At 36.9% G+C, this 19521-nt stretch overlaps 1 protein-coding gene across 1 annotated transcript; it reads left to right on the top strand.

Annotated features, from left to right (window-relative positions):
• Positions 1–2983: 2983 nt before the first annotated feature.
• Positions 2984–10635, top strand: LOC111320576 (DELTA-thalatoxin-Avl2a). Its single transcript, XM_022923234.2, has 2 exons — positions 2984–3096; positions 8999–10635. The coding sequence occupies exon 2, from the start codon at positions 9019–9021 to the stop codon at positions 10444–10446; it is 1428 nt and encodes a 475-aa protein (XP_022778969.2). The 5' UTR covers positions 2984–3096; positions 8999–9018; the 3' UTR covers positions 10447–10635.
• Positions 10636–19521: the final 8886 nt, after the last annotated feature.

The raw sequence follows: 19521 nt of genomic DNA, 5'->3' as shown, positions 1-19521 counted from the left end.
TTTTGCCTTTAAGGTGGCTGAACACAGTTTTCGCGCGCGCTTTTGCTGATGCAATTCAGCGTGCGCACAAGGATTTTAAAAAACAAACTTGCCATCAATAGAGCATTGACGGCATGTTTGTTTTTTAAAATCCTTGAGTAAATAAAATAGAGTCATTTTATTTACTCAACACGTACCCGCACTATCTGTGCTACTTTTCTCTATAGTTGGCGCAGTGTATTGAGGGCTTTAATTTTTTATTACAAAGATATGTTAGAAAAGTTAACAGTGCAAAAAAACCCAGCAATTCTCAGCTTTTTCTTTGTTACTGAAAGGACCCAGTTAAATGTAGCGCATGCGTAGTAAGTAAAAAAATTGCCACTGAATGGAAAATTGCTTTCTCGGAAATATGCCCATTTAATAACAATAATAAATTTTATTTATATAGCGCACATATCCTGTGCTCAAGGCGCTTTACAATGTTTATATAAAATACAATATATTAAGCTAAAAGTAAATTCAATAATACAATATATCAAGCTAAATGACTATATAGTAATAGATATAATTCTATTGTAAATATGATTCTAATATGCGTAAAACTGTGGGCAAACTTTAAAATAACGGTCAATCGATAACATATTTGGTAAAAGGATAGGTTTTCAGTCTTTTCTTAAAGTTTCCAACAGTGTTAAGGTTACGTAGGTCATATGGTAAACTGTTCCAAAGTCTTGGGGCCAGGTTCGACATGCTCTATTCCCATAAGTTTTTGTTTATGACCTAGGTTCTTTTAATAACAAAATTGAAACAGATCTGAAAGTTATTTCTTGAGAACCACCCATTAGAATCTCACGAAATTTGGCAGGAAAATACTTTAGGAAATAAGTAACTGGAGTATTGAAGAAAAATTGATTTGAAACAAAGGAAATTCTAGAAAATTCAGTGAACCTTCAACAAGGGATAATTGAAGATCTCTCTGTTAAATTGTTAGTAAAATGTTGTTAACTTGTGAGTATCATTACAAGCTTGTTGCATGCAAGTTATTAAGAAAATCTAATGACTAGATTTTCTACAAATAAACAAAACGGATTTTAATTGCCTGTTTATATCTATTCACGTCGCCATGGCAACGGTACATACGTCAGCTTAACTATCAAAAACAAAGTTTGTGTTGTTAACTTGCTTGCTGCCAGTTTTGGTGACCGATAGATCAAGGGTTTTAGAGAAAATGGTGAAAGAAACAAAAGTATCAAAAACTGTGTTCAGTCACCTTAAGGCCGCAGATATGCCCACAGAGGTATAAAACTTGTTTAATCTGTTCGCTTAAGAACTGAGGGGATTTAAGACTTTCCAGATGGAATTTCCATTGCTGTTTTGAAGTTCGGTACGAACATGTCCCATTTCAGCAAGTCGAATTTCAGACTTGACATCCTGACGAAAGAACCGATAGGCATTCCAGTGAAGCCGGTCTTTTGTTTTAGTCGCGCTTTTGTGCCATTTATCTCGAGTTCTCGTGAGCTGTCGAACCTCAGGTGTGGTCTTGATTTTATTTTAACACGCTTGATGGATGCGTGAACGTTTAGTACATTTAAAAACAGAGAATTGAAAACATGAACTTGGTCATCTAAATCATCGAAAATGTTAGCTATGTGGAATGGAGCGCTAGCCAAGTCATCAGTAAATCTAGCGTGAGTATAATTCTTGTAGGTTCTTGCGGCGATGTATGAACAACGCGGTTTGGACGCTTTTAACTTAAGCGTCACACAAACAAGACTGTGGTCGCTGATTGTTGATGATTTCACCTCACTTTTCATTTCCCTTGGAAGTCCAAGCCAAAAAAATAATGGAGCTTGCTAAACCCATTAGAAGAAAAAGTTTTGAAAAGGAGGAGAATTGAAATCATCAATCAGCAGAAGAAATTGGAAATTGGATTATGAGAAAAACCTAATTGCACTAATAGAATATTTAGTCATCACACGTTTTAAAATATTCCGTCATGCTGTGTTTCGAGTTTTCATTCAGTCTGCGTTTTAGAATTTCGGGGTATTCCGCCTTTCCTACATTCCATTATTGTCAAGATTGGGTTCCCCATAGTTCGGCTTCAAGCGAGCTTTCATGATAAGCTATTGAGCCATCCACTCCCACGTGTTGCCTGTAAACCATCGCTCACCTCGAAAATAGCTTCTAATTCCCGTCTAGCTGTCCAAATTACTTTCAAAACCACTTAGAAAACATGTCGGATGACGTTTGCTCTTAAAAACCAGTTCGCTTGACTGCCTGACTACCTGACTACCTGATTCCCATTCTTGCTTTGATTTGCTTTGATTTACTTTTTCCTCGTATACTCGACATCAAGTGTCTTACCTGAAAATCAACTACTGATCACTAAGTTTCCTAAACAAATTTCTGACCACATTTGGTGCAAATTTGATGCAATGAAATCGCAAAATACCTAGGCGTCTTACCAGCATCTTAATTGATTTTAGGCAGCCATAATATATTAAAACTTAATCAACAATAGCTAGACACGAGAAGACTACATGCAGGCGTGTGGTTTAGGTATGGTTGCTCCTTCAAATCGTTCAATTCTTGTCAAAAAAGAGAAAGACTATCATAAATTTTGACGTATCTTACAAACTGTATCTTTATCCTTCCACTAGCTCAGAGAGAACCTTGTCGTGGAAGAACATATGACGTGTGATTTACTTATTCATGAGGAGCAGAACGACCCTTGGCTCCTAAATTAAATTGGGAGCCTTATTTTTTTTCAACCCCATTTGGATCGCTAGAAGAGGGAGAGAAAGGGCAAGAAGTTAGGTGGGTAGATTACGACCGAAATAAACAATAATAATAATAACAATAATAATAAAAGCGGAAGGCAAGAAGAAAACACAGTACAAAGATGTTTTCATCTATTATTCTAACTCAATAATTGTTTTTCTCATTTTCCCACTAATTAGTATGCAAATGACCTGAACCATACCCGCAAGGTTACAGGGTACACTTTTTGTTGATGTAATAATTGTAAATCAAGGCTTTGCTCTCTGAAGTTTAAGCGAGTCTCTGATATCAAGGTTTGACATAATCCAAGAGAATCAGAGGAACTAGGATCTTAAGGTTAGTCTACAAACTAAAAGTTTTCTGTTTAAGTAAATTAGTCTTTTGATGGTATCGTAATTTTTAAAGTTCTGGGTTTTCTTTAATTTAGGAAATGGACATTTTATAGACAAAATTGTATTGTGTGTTCTAGCCATGCAAAAAATGGGATTTACGATCATGTATTTTCAAACTTTCTTGCAACGTTTCTTCGCTTTTAATGGTAAAACTAAACTATAAGTCACGAGCTACATGTAATGGTCACTTAGAAGGTGCATTTTACCTTATTTTTCATCAAAATGGAAACATTCTTAATGTCGATACTGGTTCCTTTTTATTAAATCAAATGGCAAAAAACAACAAGCAAATGGCTTGATGCCTTGTCGCCGTTTTGAAGTACAGTGTTTCCTGCTTTAAAACTGAAATGAGCCTCTCTTGGAGGTTACTTGACAAAAATATTCAAAAACATTTCGCGGAATATTCCAAAGCCCTAACATCCTCCAATGTCGTTCAAATCAAAAGAAAAATCTTTGGCGCGCGCTAAATGTAGACACTTTTTGGACCCCAGACCGTACTTTCATTGCGCAAAAAAAAAAAGAGGTAAAGGAGACCTCGCTTAGTATTAAGGTCGATTATTTTAAACACAGCAATTAAATAGAAAACTAAATAGATATTTTGAGTCCTAGGTACTTTAAAATAAAACACAAATTTACAAAGTAAACTTTAAGATATAGCACGAGAAAAGAAGAAATGAACTTATCGAATACCGCGCATATTTGCCGGTGGGTTACTTTAGCTGCACTAGTTGCAACTTCAACCGTGATTTACGAATTAACCACTGCTTTCAAAAGTGAAATAAAACTAACTGCGAAAGCTGCTGCAAACGATCAATTTTCAACTTTTAATATTAGGACAAATACATTACGCACCATTTTTACATCAAAACGCTCCAAACGAGCAATGGAAAATTATAACACCGTAAAAGGAAAACAAAAAACAAAAAACCTAAAGTGCCAACTAAGTGGCGTTTGGATCTTACACAAAATCTTTTACACAAAAATATACCCGTAGTGTTACACTCTTCACGTCGTGAAATAAAAGACTCCATTGGATTAAACTACATAGAAACGTGTTCCGAGTTTTTGCGTCACCCTTTCCGAGGTTTGGCTATTTATCGCTCAGTTTCAGGCACAATTTCGTAAAAAATCATTAAGAACCAATTAGAGTATCTTATATGACCGTGTCTGGTGGTAGTAATTTTGGTGGTTTTGAGAGCATTTAAAAAAACAGAAACTTATTTTAGTTCTGGAAGCAAGTGGGACAGTACCAGCAGTACCTGTGCCGGAATATCATATGACGAAAAGTAGGATGTGAAAGGCCATCATATCGACAAGAAACACTTACTAACAGGACAGCGCCTTATCTTTGTCGAAAAATTCAAGTATAAATTTACTACTATTGGGAAACAAAATTTTGGAGAACTTAACTGATGAACTAAATGTAATTGATTTGAAATTGTTAAAAATGCATACACTTTTTGGAACATTTTTTACAATTTCGTGTTTGTTGTCGCATAGTGGCTCATTATTGAGAATAGTACAGTTATGATCGGTTTTGTAGACGGCACTTAGTCTGATAAGAAATATAAAACTTACGTGAAGCACCACATGCCGAAAAGACCCTTTCTATAAAGATCAGTTAATCACTCGCGGACGAACGACTAAGAGAAATAGGTGACTACTCCCTTGAGCAGACAACATTTTAAAGTCTCATTTCACTAGAAGGACAAAATCAATTTATTCGAAAAAGTGGACGTAGAACAAACCGAGAGAGTCAGTTTGTAATACTCCTTTCGTTTTGTTAACGTTTTTTCGATGTTTGTTTTCTGGAATAGCTATTTTTGTTTCTTTTTCATTGATAAATTTTTAATAATGTTAGGTTTTATACACCACAAATCGCTGGTACTGTTTCACACATAACTCTCTAGATCTTTCGTGTTTCTTTTTCTAACTTTTTTCCCGCCTATACACACGTCAATTTAAATCGATAACGTTGACTAAGTTGCAACAGCAACAATAACAATCTTTATTTGTACTGCCTTGCCTGTGTCAAGTTAAAAAACAATATTGAAAATAAATAGAGTACTGGCTGTCTGGAATAGCCATAGCGGCTAGCGGAGCCGGGCAGACAGTAGACAAGAACATTAAATCAAAATAAATTAATGGTCAGCAAGATAGCACAAATACACACATAAAAAAAAAAAAAGGAAAAGAAGAGGAAAATGCTATCACTACGCTATTAGGGAAATCTGAAATAATTAGATTAAAATATGAGTATAAAGCATTAATATAAGAAAAGCACACGCGTAGTAAATATGACAACTAATAACATTATATGATTATATACATATTTTATAAACTATAAAATAAGTTATATTAAGGCTTAGAAAGTTTGACAGAATTTGACTAAAGAGTAATTAAGCAGATAACTTGAGAAAAGACACAACTGCAATCTGAGATAATATGAATACATATATCTAATATATAATTAACAACATCGCATTTGACCGATTCCTTTAATTTTGAAAGAGAAAAGGATTCAGAGTTTTCACTTATAGAGTTCCATACTTTTAAGAACCTTTAATCTTATGTTGAATATGCCATAATTTGTTCCTATTTTAGGTAAAGTGTAGAATATATTTAAAGCACTTCTGACATTGTATTTGAGTCTTTTATTGACTTGTGTAAAGAAGGTATCAAAAACAGTTTGTAGAAGTCTGCTGTGAAATTTGTACATAAAGACTGCAACATTAAGAAAGACAAGATCAGGCAGCTTAACGATAATTAAACGCTTAAAAATTGGACTAGAATGGTCAGGACATTTAGAGAATGTCATGATTCGCATTACTCTCTTTTGTAAAATGAACAAAGGGTGAATTGTGGAAGAATAGGTGTTACCCCAAGTAATTAAGTCATAGGTTAGGAAGGGATAAACGAGGGCGTAATATAGGTTGAGCAGAATGTCTAAATTCACATAATAACGCAGTCAGTAAGAACGAATACCAATATTTCGTTTAATCTTTTAGCAATGTAGCTTACATGGCTTCTCCATGATAAGTTAGAATCTATTATAAGACCTAGATACCTTATTGACGACCCTTACTTTAAGTTTATGCCTTTTCCGGAGAGTGTGACATTAAAGGGCAATTTTTTTTGTGGAGAGTGGAAAATGACAAAATTAGATTTATCAATATTGAGTGACAGTTCGTTAGAGCCAAACTAGGTATGGATTTTTTAACTATTTAACGATTTTAACTCCATCCTTCAAAATTTATTCAAGCACTTTTAGATTTTTATGCTTATAAGACAGATTGGCATCACCTGAAAATAAATGACAGTCTAGTATTTTAGAGCAGTTACTAATGTCATTAATATACAAGAGAAACAATAATGGGCCAAGGACTGAGCCTTGAGGAACACCACAAGAAACAGGTTGAAGCTCTGACCCAATACGCCCTAGGGAAACGAACTGCTATCTGTTAGTAAGATAGGAGGTGAACCAATCTTTTTTCACTCCACTAATGCCATAGTAATTAATTTTTCTAATTAGGAAGTTATGATTAACAGTATCAAAGGCTTTACTGAAATTCCAAAATATACCACAAGAAAATTCATGGCAGTCAATTGCATGTTGTATCAAGTCTGCGATGCTTAGAATAACATGATCATTAGGGTGTCCCACACGGAAACCAAACTGCTTGCAATAAAGTACTTTTTTCTTTTCCAAAAAATCTAATATTGTCTTATGCATCAATTTTTCTAATAGATTATTGAATATAGATAGAGTAGAAATGGGACGATAATTGTTTAAACTTGTTTGAAGGCCCTTTTTAAAAACAGGGGTAACTTAAACTATTTGAAATTTATCTAGGACAGTTTCACTAGAAGAGGAGGCATTAAATATAATTTCTAGAGGTTTGGATATAGGATATTTATTAGCTTTTAGAATATTAACTGGGATACAAAGGGGCCCAGTAGACGTGTTAGCTTTTAAGCCAGCAATTTTATTTTCGATTTCCATAGTTGTAAAGGGAAATAAAAAGAAATTATCTTGAGATGGAGCTGTGAGATACTAAAGGGGAGATTTATTTACACTAGGAATACTCTTTGTCAGATTAGTTCTAATATTAGCAAAACAAGACGAAAGATGAAAGACGTTCACTTTTGTTGAGGTTGTTCAATTATTTATTTTCGCTAGTCACGTTTGCTTCTCAGATATCAATTTATACCACATTTTGGACAGCTGGAAGATTGGCAAGAGCCAGACGCATGGGAATTACCAGCAAAACTCAATCGTGGAGGGCCATGAATTGGTGGAGTTTTGGTTTCGCCATTGTACCTTTTAACCAATAAGTTGTCTACATGCAAATGCTCCTTTGAGCAATGACTTCTAAATTAAACAACATTTTAAATTGTAAATGCCAAGCGCAACTCACCGCTTCAACACATCGAGATCACGTAGAGATCAGGGGAAAGAGTGTATCGGGCGAATCGATACCATAAGGTGCATGGATAGAAAAGGTCCCAAAAGGGACTCCTCTGAGGATTCATCTTTTATGGTGCAACTCGGAACAACTCGTAAACTAAATCTCACCGACACACTTTACAGTTTAAAAGCTCTCCTCTTTGGAGGTTTAATTATTTGGTAAAAGAGCAAAATCTCATTTACTCACTCTTATACAAGGTACTGATGAAGACGAACACGACGAGGTAGATTCAAACAACTCGATTTAGGCTTCTTCAGTAACACTTTAAAGCATATTGTTAAGCTCGTGCGAATGATTTCTATTTAGAAAACATCACAAAGTATTGATACTTCAAATTGGCAAACATTCCATAAAAATAGAACTCTGAATTCAAAGGGCTCAATAGAAAAAATTCTTTTCTAAGATATCTAAGGGGTTCCATTCCTAGTTGAAATACTAGAAGTGTTACTTCAAGCCACAAAATATGAACCAAAAGCGTAAACTTTAGACTAGAAAAAGCAAATCGATGCTACACACTATTGAAAAGAAGAGAGAAGTGAACTCTAAGGACTCCTCAAAAACTACTTCAAGTGGCATGAAAGATAACATCCTAATTAAATACCTGAATCATTTAGAGCTTGGAGCGAAAGAAAGAGAATTAAGTCAATGTTCGTTGGAAGCGGCTTTTAGTCTTTAAAATTTAAACCTTTGTAATAGCGATCGTGTATAAAATACCGGTTAGTTGACGTCTAAGAAGTGCTACAATACAACTTTGCTACGTTAGCTTTTATAATCGTAACGGTGGCCAAATTACCATTTCAATTTTGTTGATATACTAGAATTATTTCGTTACCCCCACCGACGCAGCCCCAAACAGTTTCTTTAGAAACTATCAGCCTTTATTTACCACATGGGTATGTGTTTTTGTTTTGGATGTCCTTGCGTTAATCCAGTTCTTGAGGAATTTTTGCATTAAAAACGTTTGAGGTGGCTTTTGTTTCAATGGCTTTTGTTTTAATCAAAAGACAAACATACTGAACAAAGACCCCTTGGTAGCCGTAACTTTGGAATGTAGCGTTTATTGCTTTAAAAACTGGCCCACTAAAGAGTGGATATATCTCAAAGCTCTAAGATCCTCCAATGTTGTTCTAAATCGATGGAGCAGTCTCACTAAACAGCAATATTTAGATGACTTAAACTTTCTCAGAGTAAAAATATAGAAGCAAAATGTTAGCTTTCCGATTTTTCCATTTGTAGCAAAAAAAGGTTAAACTGGAATTTCATGTATTCATCAAAAATTTTCATATGTAGCCTCATGTCAAACATGTTAAAATATTTCGGTCCCGTTCCGCTTTGGCTACTTTTCAAAGCACTTATGTAAAATTTTTTTCTTCATAGATTGTACTTCGAAAAGCAGAATGATGCACGTCCCTTTGGTGCTTCTAATTCTTGTGTTACGCGCAGTTAGAGAAAGATGTGTGGCTACCGTAGCTGAGAATTACGGACTGGGAAGAGTCATAGATCTTCGAAAGGTCAACTTACTGGCCGACTTCCAGGAGAAAGAGAACAGGATCTTTGAGGAGCTACCGCAGAAATGTCTCATAAAGAAAACTTTGAAGTCTTCAAGCAGCCACTTCGAATATTATGCAAATACTAAGGCGTTTTATGAATCACTCGCCACCCAGTCAAGCTTGAGCGCCTCTTTGCAGTCCGCGTACTCATTGGGTGTCACGGTATCGGTTGCAACAAAGAGAAAAAGTTCAAAGAATATTGAGGTGAGTGGCATGTCTTTGATCAAGCAGGCCTTAACAGAAAAGATCCACGTCGATAAAGAATGTCTACTGAATGACAACATCTCCACCTTGAAAGGAACATTTATTAAAGACTTCGAGAACTTGCCCGTACGCATAAAAAATCCCTGGGAGCAAAACTCGTGGAGGGAGTATCGTACTTTTCTTAACAAATACGGTTCTCATGCCATAACGTCTGTTAAGCGCGGATCAAGATTTCAGCAAATGACATTCGCAGAGAGCTCGAAAGCCTACAGTGAAAGAGATTTCCAAGTGAAAGCTTGCGTTTCGGCCGCAGGACCTACTCAGGTCGGAAAGGTCGGCGTCTCTGCATGTTCAAACGTAAGCCAAAGTGAAATATCCAAAGCAAGCAGCATGAGCACGAGCGAGAAACGCTTTGTCAAAGGTGGAAAAAGGGAAACAAATAGCAAGCTGGCAAACAACGCGACGTCGGTTGAATTAATTAACCAACTCATGGATGAAGCTGATTCTTCTCCTGCGTCTGTTCAGCACACCTTTATGGCGATCTGGACGATCCTACAGAGCCGCTTTAAACAGGGGTCTCCCAACAACATCCGAGCCACAAACCTCGAGTACTATTACCTGGGATTCTTGAATTTTGATTGTCCTTTCATAACTAGCTCTGGACTTGCCGTACAAAAGTTTGACCATACCACAGGTTCCAGCAATGAACGTCCAGAATTCGAGTGTACCCTGGCAAAAGAGGGCTGTCACAATGACGATGACTGTCACTACAAACCCGTTTGGTGCTCCTGTCGTGGTCCAACATGTGTCCATTACAGGTCAGTGAAACAAGGTGCAGGTGACACTAAGGAAACTGCATACGCAAACACGTTTGAAGATTGGGGATGGCATGGTTGCGATTGGAAATATGCTGGATCTTGGTGCAGTTGCTATAATAAGAATCGTGATCAGCGGAAAACTGTGTGGTCCTTGCCAAACAGAGATGCCCCCGCACATAAAGCATCAACCAAAACCGCTGATGAAAAAGGCAGAGGATTCAGGTCTCCAAGGTACTCCGAAAGGAAGGGATAATGAAAAAGGAAATTTTGGCTCACTTATCATTGAAATTCGGTTCACTTAAAAATTATATTATAACTTGACGAACAGTGCATGTGTCTCACTGTGTTTGAATAAAGGAATATATGTGAACATGTTTCATGAACAATCATTGATAGTACCTGTCTGTTACTCGGTCACCGAATAAACTTTGAAACTATTGAACCATGTGCTTTCTTCATTCTCTTGTCTTTCTCTTTTCACCGCAAGGGCTTATGGGTAAATACACTCACGGGTGCTCATGGGTCACGGACCTCACACTCTCCCCCCCAACAAAAAAGTCGTCCAAAACAACACTGCATACAATACAGGTATCTCTGGGTAAAACGTTTTGCAAACTAAAGTCACGTTTGTATTTGTGGGTTGCGCAATCCCACAAACAACAAACTGTCAAGTAATCACTTTTAAACTAAAGACGAAAGTGTCTGTCTTTGATTAGAGACTTTGAACCCTCAATAATGGCACAAGATGCCTAATATGTTAATGCAAACATGTGCACTTTGTCGTACGTGTCCGATAACAACAATAATCATCATAACAAAACGTTCTCATGCATAGTCTCTGGCAGTGTTTTTGACCTGTTCCTGAACTTGTCTAATGATTACCAACAAACTGGGTACGGAGGGATGACTGAAATGACCAAAATGGTGGATACTGAGGTGATGTGCTCAGCCACGGTGGGGGCAGGTTTGCTGTATTTGAAACCATATTCATGTTAGTGGTTACTCCTGGGTAGAAGGTAGGGTGACCAGGTACGTCATAAGTCATACGGATAGGCGGTCTTCTAATGCGCGGCTGCCGGTTTTCTACGATAGGTTGGGGTGTAGAGGATGGGGACTGTTCAGGTTCTGTACGGGTATTGGGTGTGAACTCATTCTGCAGGTCATCGACGGGTGGGTCAGGTTTTACATCCTCTGAAGTGTCTGCAGTACCACTTATAGCTAGACTCCTGTATATCTTGCTCTTCTGTCCGTGGATGTTCCACAGTGTTGTTTGGATATTTGGCCTGTAGTTGGTTAGGTGGAAAGGATGGGATGTCATCGTCTTCGTCGTCTTGACCAGCTGAACGTGGGGTCTGGATTAAAGGTTTGTTGTTCTGCAACGGAGGTCTCCGCTGTCGCTGCCTAGAATGAAGTTTAGTCATGGGTCGTACATCATCCTCCTCCACTGGTAAGTATGTGCAAGGTAGGAGTAAGTTGCGGTGCAACATTCTCTTCGTTGTCCCAGCCTCTAATCGAACTTCGTAAACTGGGGAACCTGCACTCTTCTGTTCTACGACGACATACAGGTCATTTTCCCAGTATGATCTCAGCTTCTCTGGCCCTCCTCGTGCACTCATGTTTCCGACCAGTACCCTGTCACCAGGTTCCAGCACAATGTTACGCACCTTCTTATCGTACTGCCTCTTACTCCGCTGAGTATTTCGCTGGGCGATTTCAGAGGCAAGTTTGTAAGCCTCTGACATAGCATTTCTCCATTTCTTCACATACTATAGATAGAAGCCAAACCCGCTTGGAGGCTTGAGATTAAACATCATATCAATAGGAAGGCGTGGGGCTCTCCCAAAGAGTAAGAAAAATTGTGCATAACCGGTGGCATTGTTCTTTGTACAGTTGTACGCATGAACCATTTTGTTTAAATGGTAACGCCATCTTGATTTATGCTTCTCAGGCAAAGTCCGTAGCATGCACAGGAGAGTCCTATTGAATCATTCCACTTGGCCATTGCCTTCGGGTGGTAGGGTGTTGTTCTGGAGTGGTAGGCTCCAATGAGTCTATCCAAGTTGTAAAACAGTTTGTTCTCAGATTCACCGCCCTGATTATGGTGGATTGTTTCAGGGACTCCAAGCCGGAAGATAAAATCATTATAGATCTTTTCTGCCGCTGTTTTTGCAGACTTGTCTTTGGCTGTATAGGCTTGAGCATATCGCGTGAAATGGTCCATTACGACCAAAATGTATTCTTAGCCTCCAGAACTGGCTTCGAGGTGAAGAAAATCAACTGATATTATCTAAAAGGTGCCGTGGTAGAAATTAATTTTTTAATCGACGTCTTCCTTGGCGTTGCCGTCCCAACTGCTCAAGGTCCCAGAAAATAGATTTATTCAGTTATTAGTTGGTAAGAATTCAGATTGATAAATCTATATCGCTCATTGTTGCTGCACTGTCGGCTCAAAATGAAGTTCAATGCCTGAACACAAGCAAAGGAAAACTTTAAGCGCTTCTTCAGTTATTTAGACGACAAAAGCAGTTTGTTAAATCCAGATTACGTTCTCGTTCGTCTGCATAGTCACATAATACTTAAAGACTCGAGTACTGATTTTCACTTGTCCTTCATTACTAAATAACTATTTCTGTAATCTTTAGAAACCAAATTTTAAAATCTATTGTGTTTGCTTACTGTACTATTTCAATTTTTGCAGACTGATGCTTCAAACAAGAGAATTATCCGAGTGAAAGAGAAGATTTATTCGAAGGTACAAAACGGAGGTGCACACTCATTTTAACAAAATGCTGAGTTAGAGCTAAGATCTACTCGTAAGGCCAAGGTCTGGAAGGTTATCGCTAAGGGCTGTTCCCGCCAAAAAACTTAATAAAAATTGGTGCGCCCGTATTTTTTTAATTGTTCTGTAAGTAACATCTGTTTAAATGCGGCAAATTTTCCCGCCAAAAAACTTAAAAAATCGGTGCTCTGAAATACGCATGCGCCGAATTTTTTTCCATTAGAGTTATATTTTCTAAATATAGTCTACGTTGCTAATAGACTTGGTATTTATTTTCTTGTATCGTATTACTATTAGTAAACAAGGCAATAAAGCTTAGTGATCAGTCTTGTCTCATCTTTTATTGTCTTCAATAAACCACTAGTTCAATAAGAATTGTATTTGTTTTAAATTCTATTCAATCATTATGTAATTTTCAATCAAAAAATTTTCGTTTATATACTAAGACTTTTGGCGGGAAAATTTGGACCAATTTGCACAGAGTTTCCCCTTGCAACGTTTTGCGGCAAAAATTTTAACAAGGCTTCCTTTAAGTCTCGTGCAAAAAAATTGAAAAGGAAACAAATTCTTAGTTCCGTTGTTTTAAATGAAATTTTGACTTGACTTTGTCCATTTCTCAGCCAGTTTGTTCCTTTTCTAAATTGTTTACACGAGATGATGTGTGGAAGTTGTTGACGAAACAGCATCATAGCAAGCTATAGAATCCAATCAGTAACAATTTATCGCCAAATTGTCATCAATTTGTAAAGTCACGTTTGTTTTTTCAAACCAATATTCTCTTTTTTTGTAGTGTATAGCTTGCCGTGATGCTTTTTCGGAACAGATGATCTTTAACGTCGCCAGTTTACGATTGTAACACAGGATATAGATTGTAAAAGCACCGAAAATTCATTGAAGACTTTAAACACGATTCTTTGAATTTGACTTTAGCCACAAGAGCCAAGACATTTTACAGTTAGGCTCCAGATTTCTTACCCTTTCTTCGAAGTAATTTGAGAAATGGAAAGGTACAACTTGTTGGAGAAGAAATTTTTTAACTGTTGGAGCAATCTCTTTCAATTTGACCTTAGCCATATAGGGTAAGATATTTCACAATTAGGCTCCATGTTTGAAAAATATAGTCTTCATTGTAGGAGCAATCTCTTCACTTGATTTTAGCCATGTAGGCTAGAATATTTCACAAATAGGTTCCATGTGTACTAAAACAAAATCAAGAACATTTTGAAAAATAAATAGCTCTAATTGTTGAAGCAAACTCTTTGAATTTGAATTTTGCCACAAAGGGGCTACGAAATGACATAATTAGGCTCCAAGTTAACTAAGATGCATTATTTCAGAAAAATTTAGTCATTATACGCGTTCCTTTTTGAATTATTGTGACAATAAACGAAATGTGAAGATCAAAACTTGAAAATTTGTGAACTTTTTTTGTATTCCTGTGTTACATCGGGTGGCTACACAAAAGATCTTCTTTCCTCTTAAAATAGTGAGTTGATAAGAAAACTAAGATACATTTAAAAACTAAATGCCTGGTCTCAGGAACCACCAATGATTCAGTATTTCGAACGCGACCAAATGTACAAGTTTTGTAGACTACCTGGAAAATTCGTATTTAAGAAACGACTTTGTATAAACCAGTTTAAAGAGAACCATCGCAGTTTTCACAATAAACTCGTTTCAATCTACAAATTTTAATCTGTATCTTGCTACAATGCGTTTTTGGTTCGTCGTTCGCTTTAGTAAAATCAACGTGCCTTTTGCTCAAAATTTCAAGTTATAATATAAAAATATGTTTCCATCATCATTATGCGAAAAAGGTCAACATGATATAACTAATTTGATTTGGTGTACAGTCATATCAGCTAATTGTGTTTAATTTGCATATCTGTTTTCTACGTTTGACCAAAATAATTATCGTGCTCGACCAAACTCCCAAATCGTTGAATGAGCAAGTAAAATTGAAATTTCTCCAATTTTTTTTTGGTTCGTATGGGGACAATTACCCTGTCTCCTAACAACTGCGGTTTGCCAGTAGTCGTATTTCATGTGCATTGGTGAAAATATTCGCTTGTATGTTCACGTTGATTTTGTCCAAACTGTGAACTATTTTCGCCGATTTGCAAGACAATTAGTCATCAATATGCGAAAAAATTCAACTTGATCGATTTGATTCGGTAAACAATTAAAACAGCAATTTTTTTTAAATTTGAATTTCTGATTCACACGTTTGGCTGAAAAACAATTGTCGCGCCGGACCAAAATCCTAAATCGTCACGCGAGCAAATAGAAATGCAATTTTTCGTTCGTACGAGACAATCATACTCTTTCACAACAACGGTTTGCTAATAGCCGCATTTCATTGCACTGGTCTAGATATTCGCCTGCAGGTTCACGTTTTCACCGTATTTTTTGTCCATTTGCGAAAGAAATCATCATCTTTATATATCTTTATATCTATTAAAATGAAACATGAACATCTTATTTCTTCGTGAAGAGTAAATTTAAACTGGTTTATAGAAATGAAAATTTCTTTAACCAAATCCGTTTCGAGAAAAAGTTCGTGACCAGGCATCAGTTTCAAAATATAAAACTATCAAACTAAAACAAGACTCGATTGATGGCACAAAGAAGCATATAAAATCTAAGATGGCACTTAACTGATCTTTTTGCTTCATAAATGGAAAAAATGCTTCCTTTTCTAAACAGAAATTCCTAAATTTCAGTTAAATCGGTATTTCTGACCAGTTTTTCTTGGTAGCATTTTGTATTCAGTCGTGTTTGTCCGACTGTCTATTGAGAGTAGTCCCAAAAAGGATTGTTCTTGATAGGTCGAAAATCACTGATTAGTCTGATTAGTTTGATTAGTTGGTACTGAAGTCAATTGGCTATCAGACTCGACTAGTATTCGTGTGTTGATCAGTCAGTTTAGGTCAGTCGGTAGGGTCGGGTTTGTTTATTCTGTTTGATCTGTCGGTGGCCTTGCTGGCTCTTTTTTTTTTTAAGCCTCTGGTAAAGTGCAGTAGCTGTTGTCATCTGTCGAGGAGTTTTTTCTAAGTCGGTTAACCAGTTTTAAAAGTCCGTCGTTGGAGATAGTTCATGTAATATTGGACCAACATAGAGCAGCGTTCTGGTCAATAATGTAGTCTTGTTGTAAGTCGCTGGTGTTCTGCCATGTGATTTCTGACGAATGCCAACTTATCAAAATATTCCAATTTTGAATTCCATTTGGTGCTTAGTTTAAGTGCCATCTAAAAAAATATCACCTTTGTGCGACATCAACCGAAATACAGCTGCGATACAATTGCAAAGCAAACAACAAAAATGAGCGATCATTTCTTCGAATCAAAAATTCTAGCTCCACCTCTCTGTATCCAGGTTTCTATAAACTTCCAATTGTTACTTTGGTTAACTCGATGTGACGAGATAATCTGATAAAATTACACCAAATCCCCGCTAGAAGTTCAAATAGATCGTACGACCGCTCAAGGGTTTGCATAGCAATCCATATCATAACTGCTTCCAAAAATGGTGGCTAATACAACAGTATTCAACTACCATGTACTCCAGTTTTTTCCATCACGTGACAATTGGTAAAAGAACTAAGTCTTCTTACAATAAAAAAACGTTTAGAGAGCTACCATTTTTGCTACTATTACACAATAATTTTAAAGTTCTTATCTTTGCAGTATTCCACTAAACATTCAGTGATTCCAATGTCTTTTCTTGACCGCAATCTTTATCCTTCCATTCTTCTGACATCTTTAATTGCTTCTCCTGAGAATATAAGTTATGAATGTGATCAGGTAATGATACTTTCTGATTTTAAATCATTCACCATTTATTTGCTCTTTAAAACAATTGGTGAAAAGGATAAGCACCAAAAGTTTCGAAATATAATTCGCTATGGAGGAAAGCCCGCCAAACTATTTTGTGGACGGGTCGCCACAAATCCACGTGGCTTCATTCAACTACAGAATGAAGTCATAAAAGAAATTTTGTTGTTAACAGCTTTCATTTAGCGGCGTACAAAAGATAAAAACCTTTTCTCAAAACATTTTCTTTAATCGTAGGTTCTGCTCTTCTCGAAGCCAACACCCTTATTCATTCGAACTCCGACTTGACTTGCCCCTCGCACCAAGAAACCGACACGTGTTAACACGTTCAATTGAGATGATAGGACTCGTTTGGCTTTTTGCTAATTTTAAGGCAATAATATAAAAAGGAAATGCTCACCTTCGGTTGTAGTAACAGAAGACTGGATGTCGTTGCTCTTCTTTCTTGGTCCAGCGCCTTCACTCTTCCAGAGTACAACTTTATCTTCGGCACAGCGGACGGCACCTCTTCACTCGCCGACGGACGGCGTGGTTTGCTGAAAATTTTACATATTCTGATGAATATGGATTAACAACTGCAGCCAATAATTGGCTGATACGTCACTGATTAGGCGTAGAGATATGTTTGCACGCCCATCGATGAATGTGTGACGAGTTCGTGCTTGAAAAAAAGGAATAATAAATCAGGCGTAATTGCATTGGGAAAAGAAAGCCTCATTTGTGAACCAAAGTAATAGATGAATAAAACATGACGGAGTAAGATTCGTTCACACAAGTTTTTTCTACTAAAGGGAACCTATTATAAAAATAACGTAAATATGAAGAGGTTTTCCTCAAAGAAGAAAATAAATATCACGAGGAGAAATCAAACTTATTCTTTCACAATCTTATAAAGGAATGCAAGATTTTAAAGCAAAAAATGATAAAAGGTATCGTTGATTCCCCATACCGCGAGCGTAAGCGAGAATGGTGAGAAAAGTGATCGCGCTGTCATTTCCTCACAGAAGGAATGTTTAAATGAAAAGAAGGCGTATATGGGAAGAAAACACGGGTAAAGTTAGATATCCATCAGTGATAGTCCAGCCGGATCGCGTACCAAGATACGCAATTATCCCAAGGATTAGGATTAAGATTGATTCTTAACAAAAAAAAAAACAACAAAATGACCAAAAAGAAAGGGGTGGTGGATGAATATTAAAAGCTTATTTGAAATTCTATAGTTTTTATTAGGAAAGATTGCATCAGAATTTTCAGACGAGTTTTCGAAATCCATTATTCCTTAAAACTTTGTCGATCCCGATATCAGTACACTGACCCCAGATCTCAGCCGTTTTTAACTCGTGGATACGGGAGAGATTTTTTTAAATACAAAAATATCAATTTTGATGAGCACTGGCTGCATGAAAGATCTTCACCCTATAATTACGCGTCAGCTTCCCATCGTGCATTGGTCTGTTGATGATCAAGTCAGTTATAGCTATTACAACTCCCATAATGTGATCAACACGTTCATGCTATAGACCAAATTTGACTCCTGGCCAGCTATTTATGTAACCCTTATCAACCACACACGTGGCCACGTCGCGTTTTCCACACGAGTTAACGGAAGTGCGAAGCAAGTGCAATACGTGTGTGTCATTTATGAATTTCTTGAACGGTCAAATTTAACATGTTTAGTGTCAATCTATGAGCACTTGTCCCTTATTCAGAGACCTTATCGTGTGGAGAGGGCGGAGAATGAATTAAACAAAAATTTAAAAAAAATAGAACATTCAACGAATTAGAGAAGGAGAGCAAGGCTGTAGTACTGATATTTTCTTATTAAGGTGAGCATTGGTAAATTCTTTCCTGTACTCAAAAAGGTAATCGTAAAGAAAGAAAAAGGAAACGAAGAAAAGAGAAAATTTTTGTTGCAAGGGATTTCGAACCTAAGACCACACGATTGCTAAAGAGCCGTTGATCACACAGCGCTACAAACTCTTCTGAAATGTAGTGAGACAAAATTACGTTTTTTGACAACTAGGTGAGATGAAAACTGATGATCCACTGACTATGCCAGCGGGCTCAACTAATTTCTTTACGTCATGAAATTTACTGAGATAATAAAAGAGTTAGATATATCTCTGAGAATTTAACGAAAAGAAAAAAGTTCCGTACAACAAAGAAACATCAAATAAAATAATTTTATGATTGTAGTGGCTGCCAGGCACTTTGATTGCGCCTTCGATCGCTGACCCCGAAAAACTCGTTTTGAACTTGAACCAATCATTTAAGGGTCTGCTGGTCTGGGAGCGTAACAGAGCATATTTGGGATAAATCCAGCTCAAATTTTTAGCCGATGTTTTCACTGAACTGTTTTTGCATTTTATTGTTTGACTTTATTATCCTCACTGCCATTTTTTCTCCTTTAACGGATTCCATGTGTGACTTCTCCCGCCTTAAAACTATGATTTTTCTAATCAAAGGATACTAGAAGTTTCCCTCTACATGTAAAGCACGTCAATAACCTCTCACACAAGACAGCTGAAAATATCATGATGCGAATCCGATTGAATTTTGCCTTCCTCACCACACTCTTTGCTTCGTAGCTGTTAGTTGGTCTCATTGCGCAACGGGCTCCGTCTTCCCCACAAGAGCACACTGCATAATTGCGTTCTAAGGAATCATTTCAAGAATTAGACCCAACGTGGACGTGAATAAATAACCAGACAGCATG

This window comes from Stylophora pistillata, chromosome 1 (assembly GCF_964205215.1).
Source record: "Stylophora pistillata chromosome 1, jaStyPist1.2, whole genome shotgun sequence".
In the NCBI taxonomy this organism is placed as follows: Eukaryota; Metazoa; Cnidaria; class Anthozoa; order Scleractinia; family Pocilloporidae; genus Stylophora; species Stylophora pistillata.
This window is presented reverse-complemented; position numbering and strand designations above follow the sequence as displayed.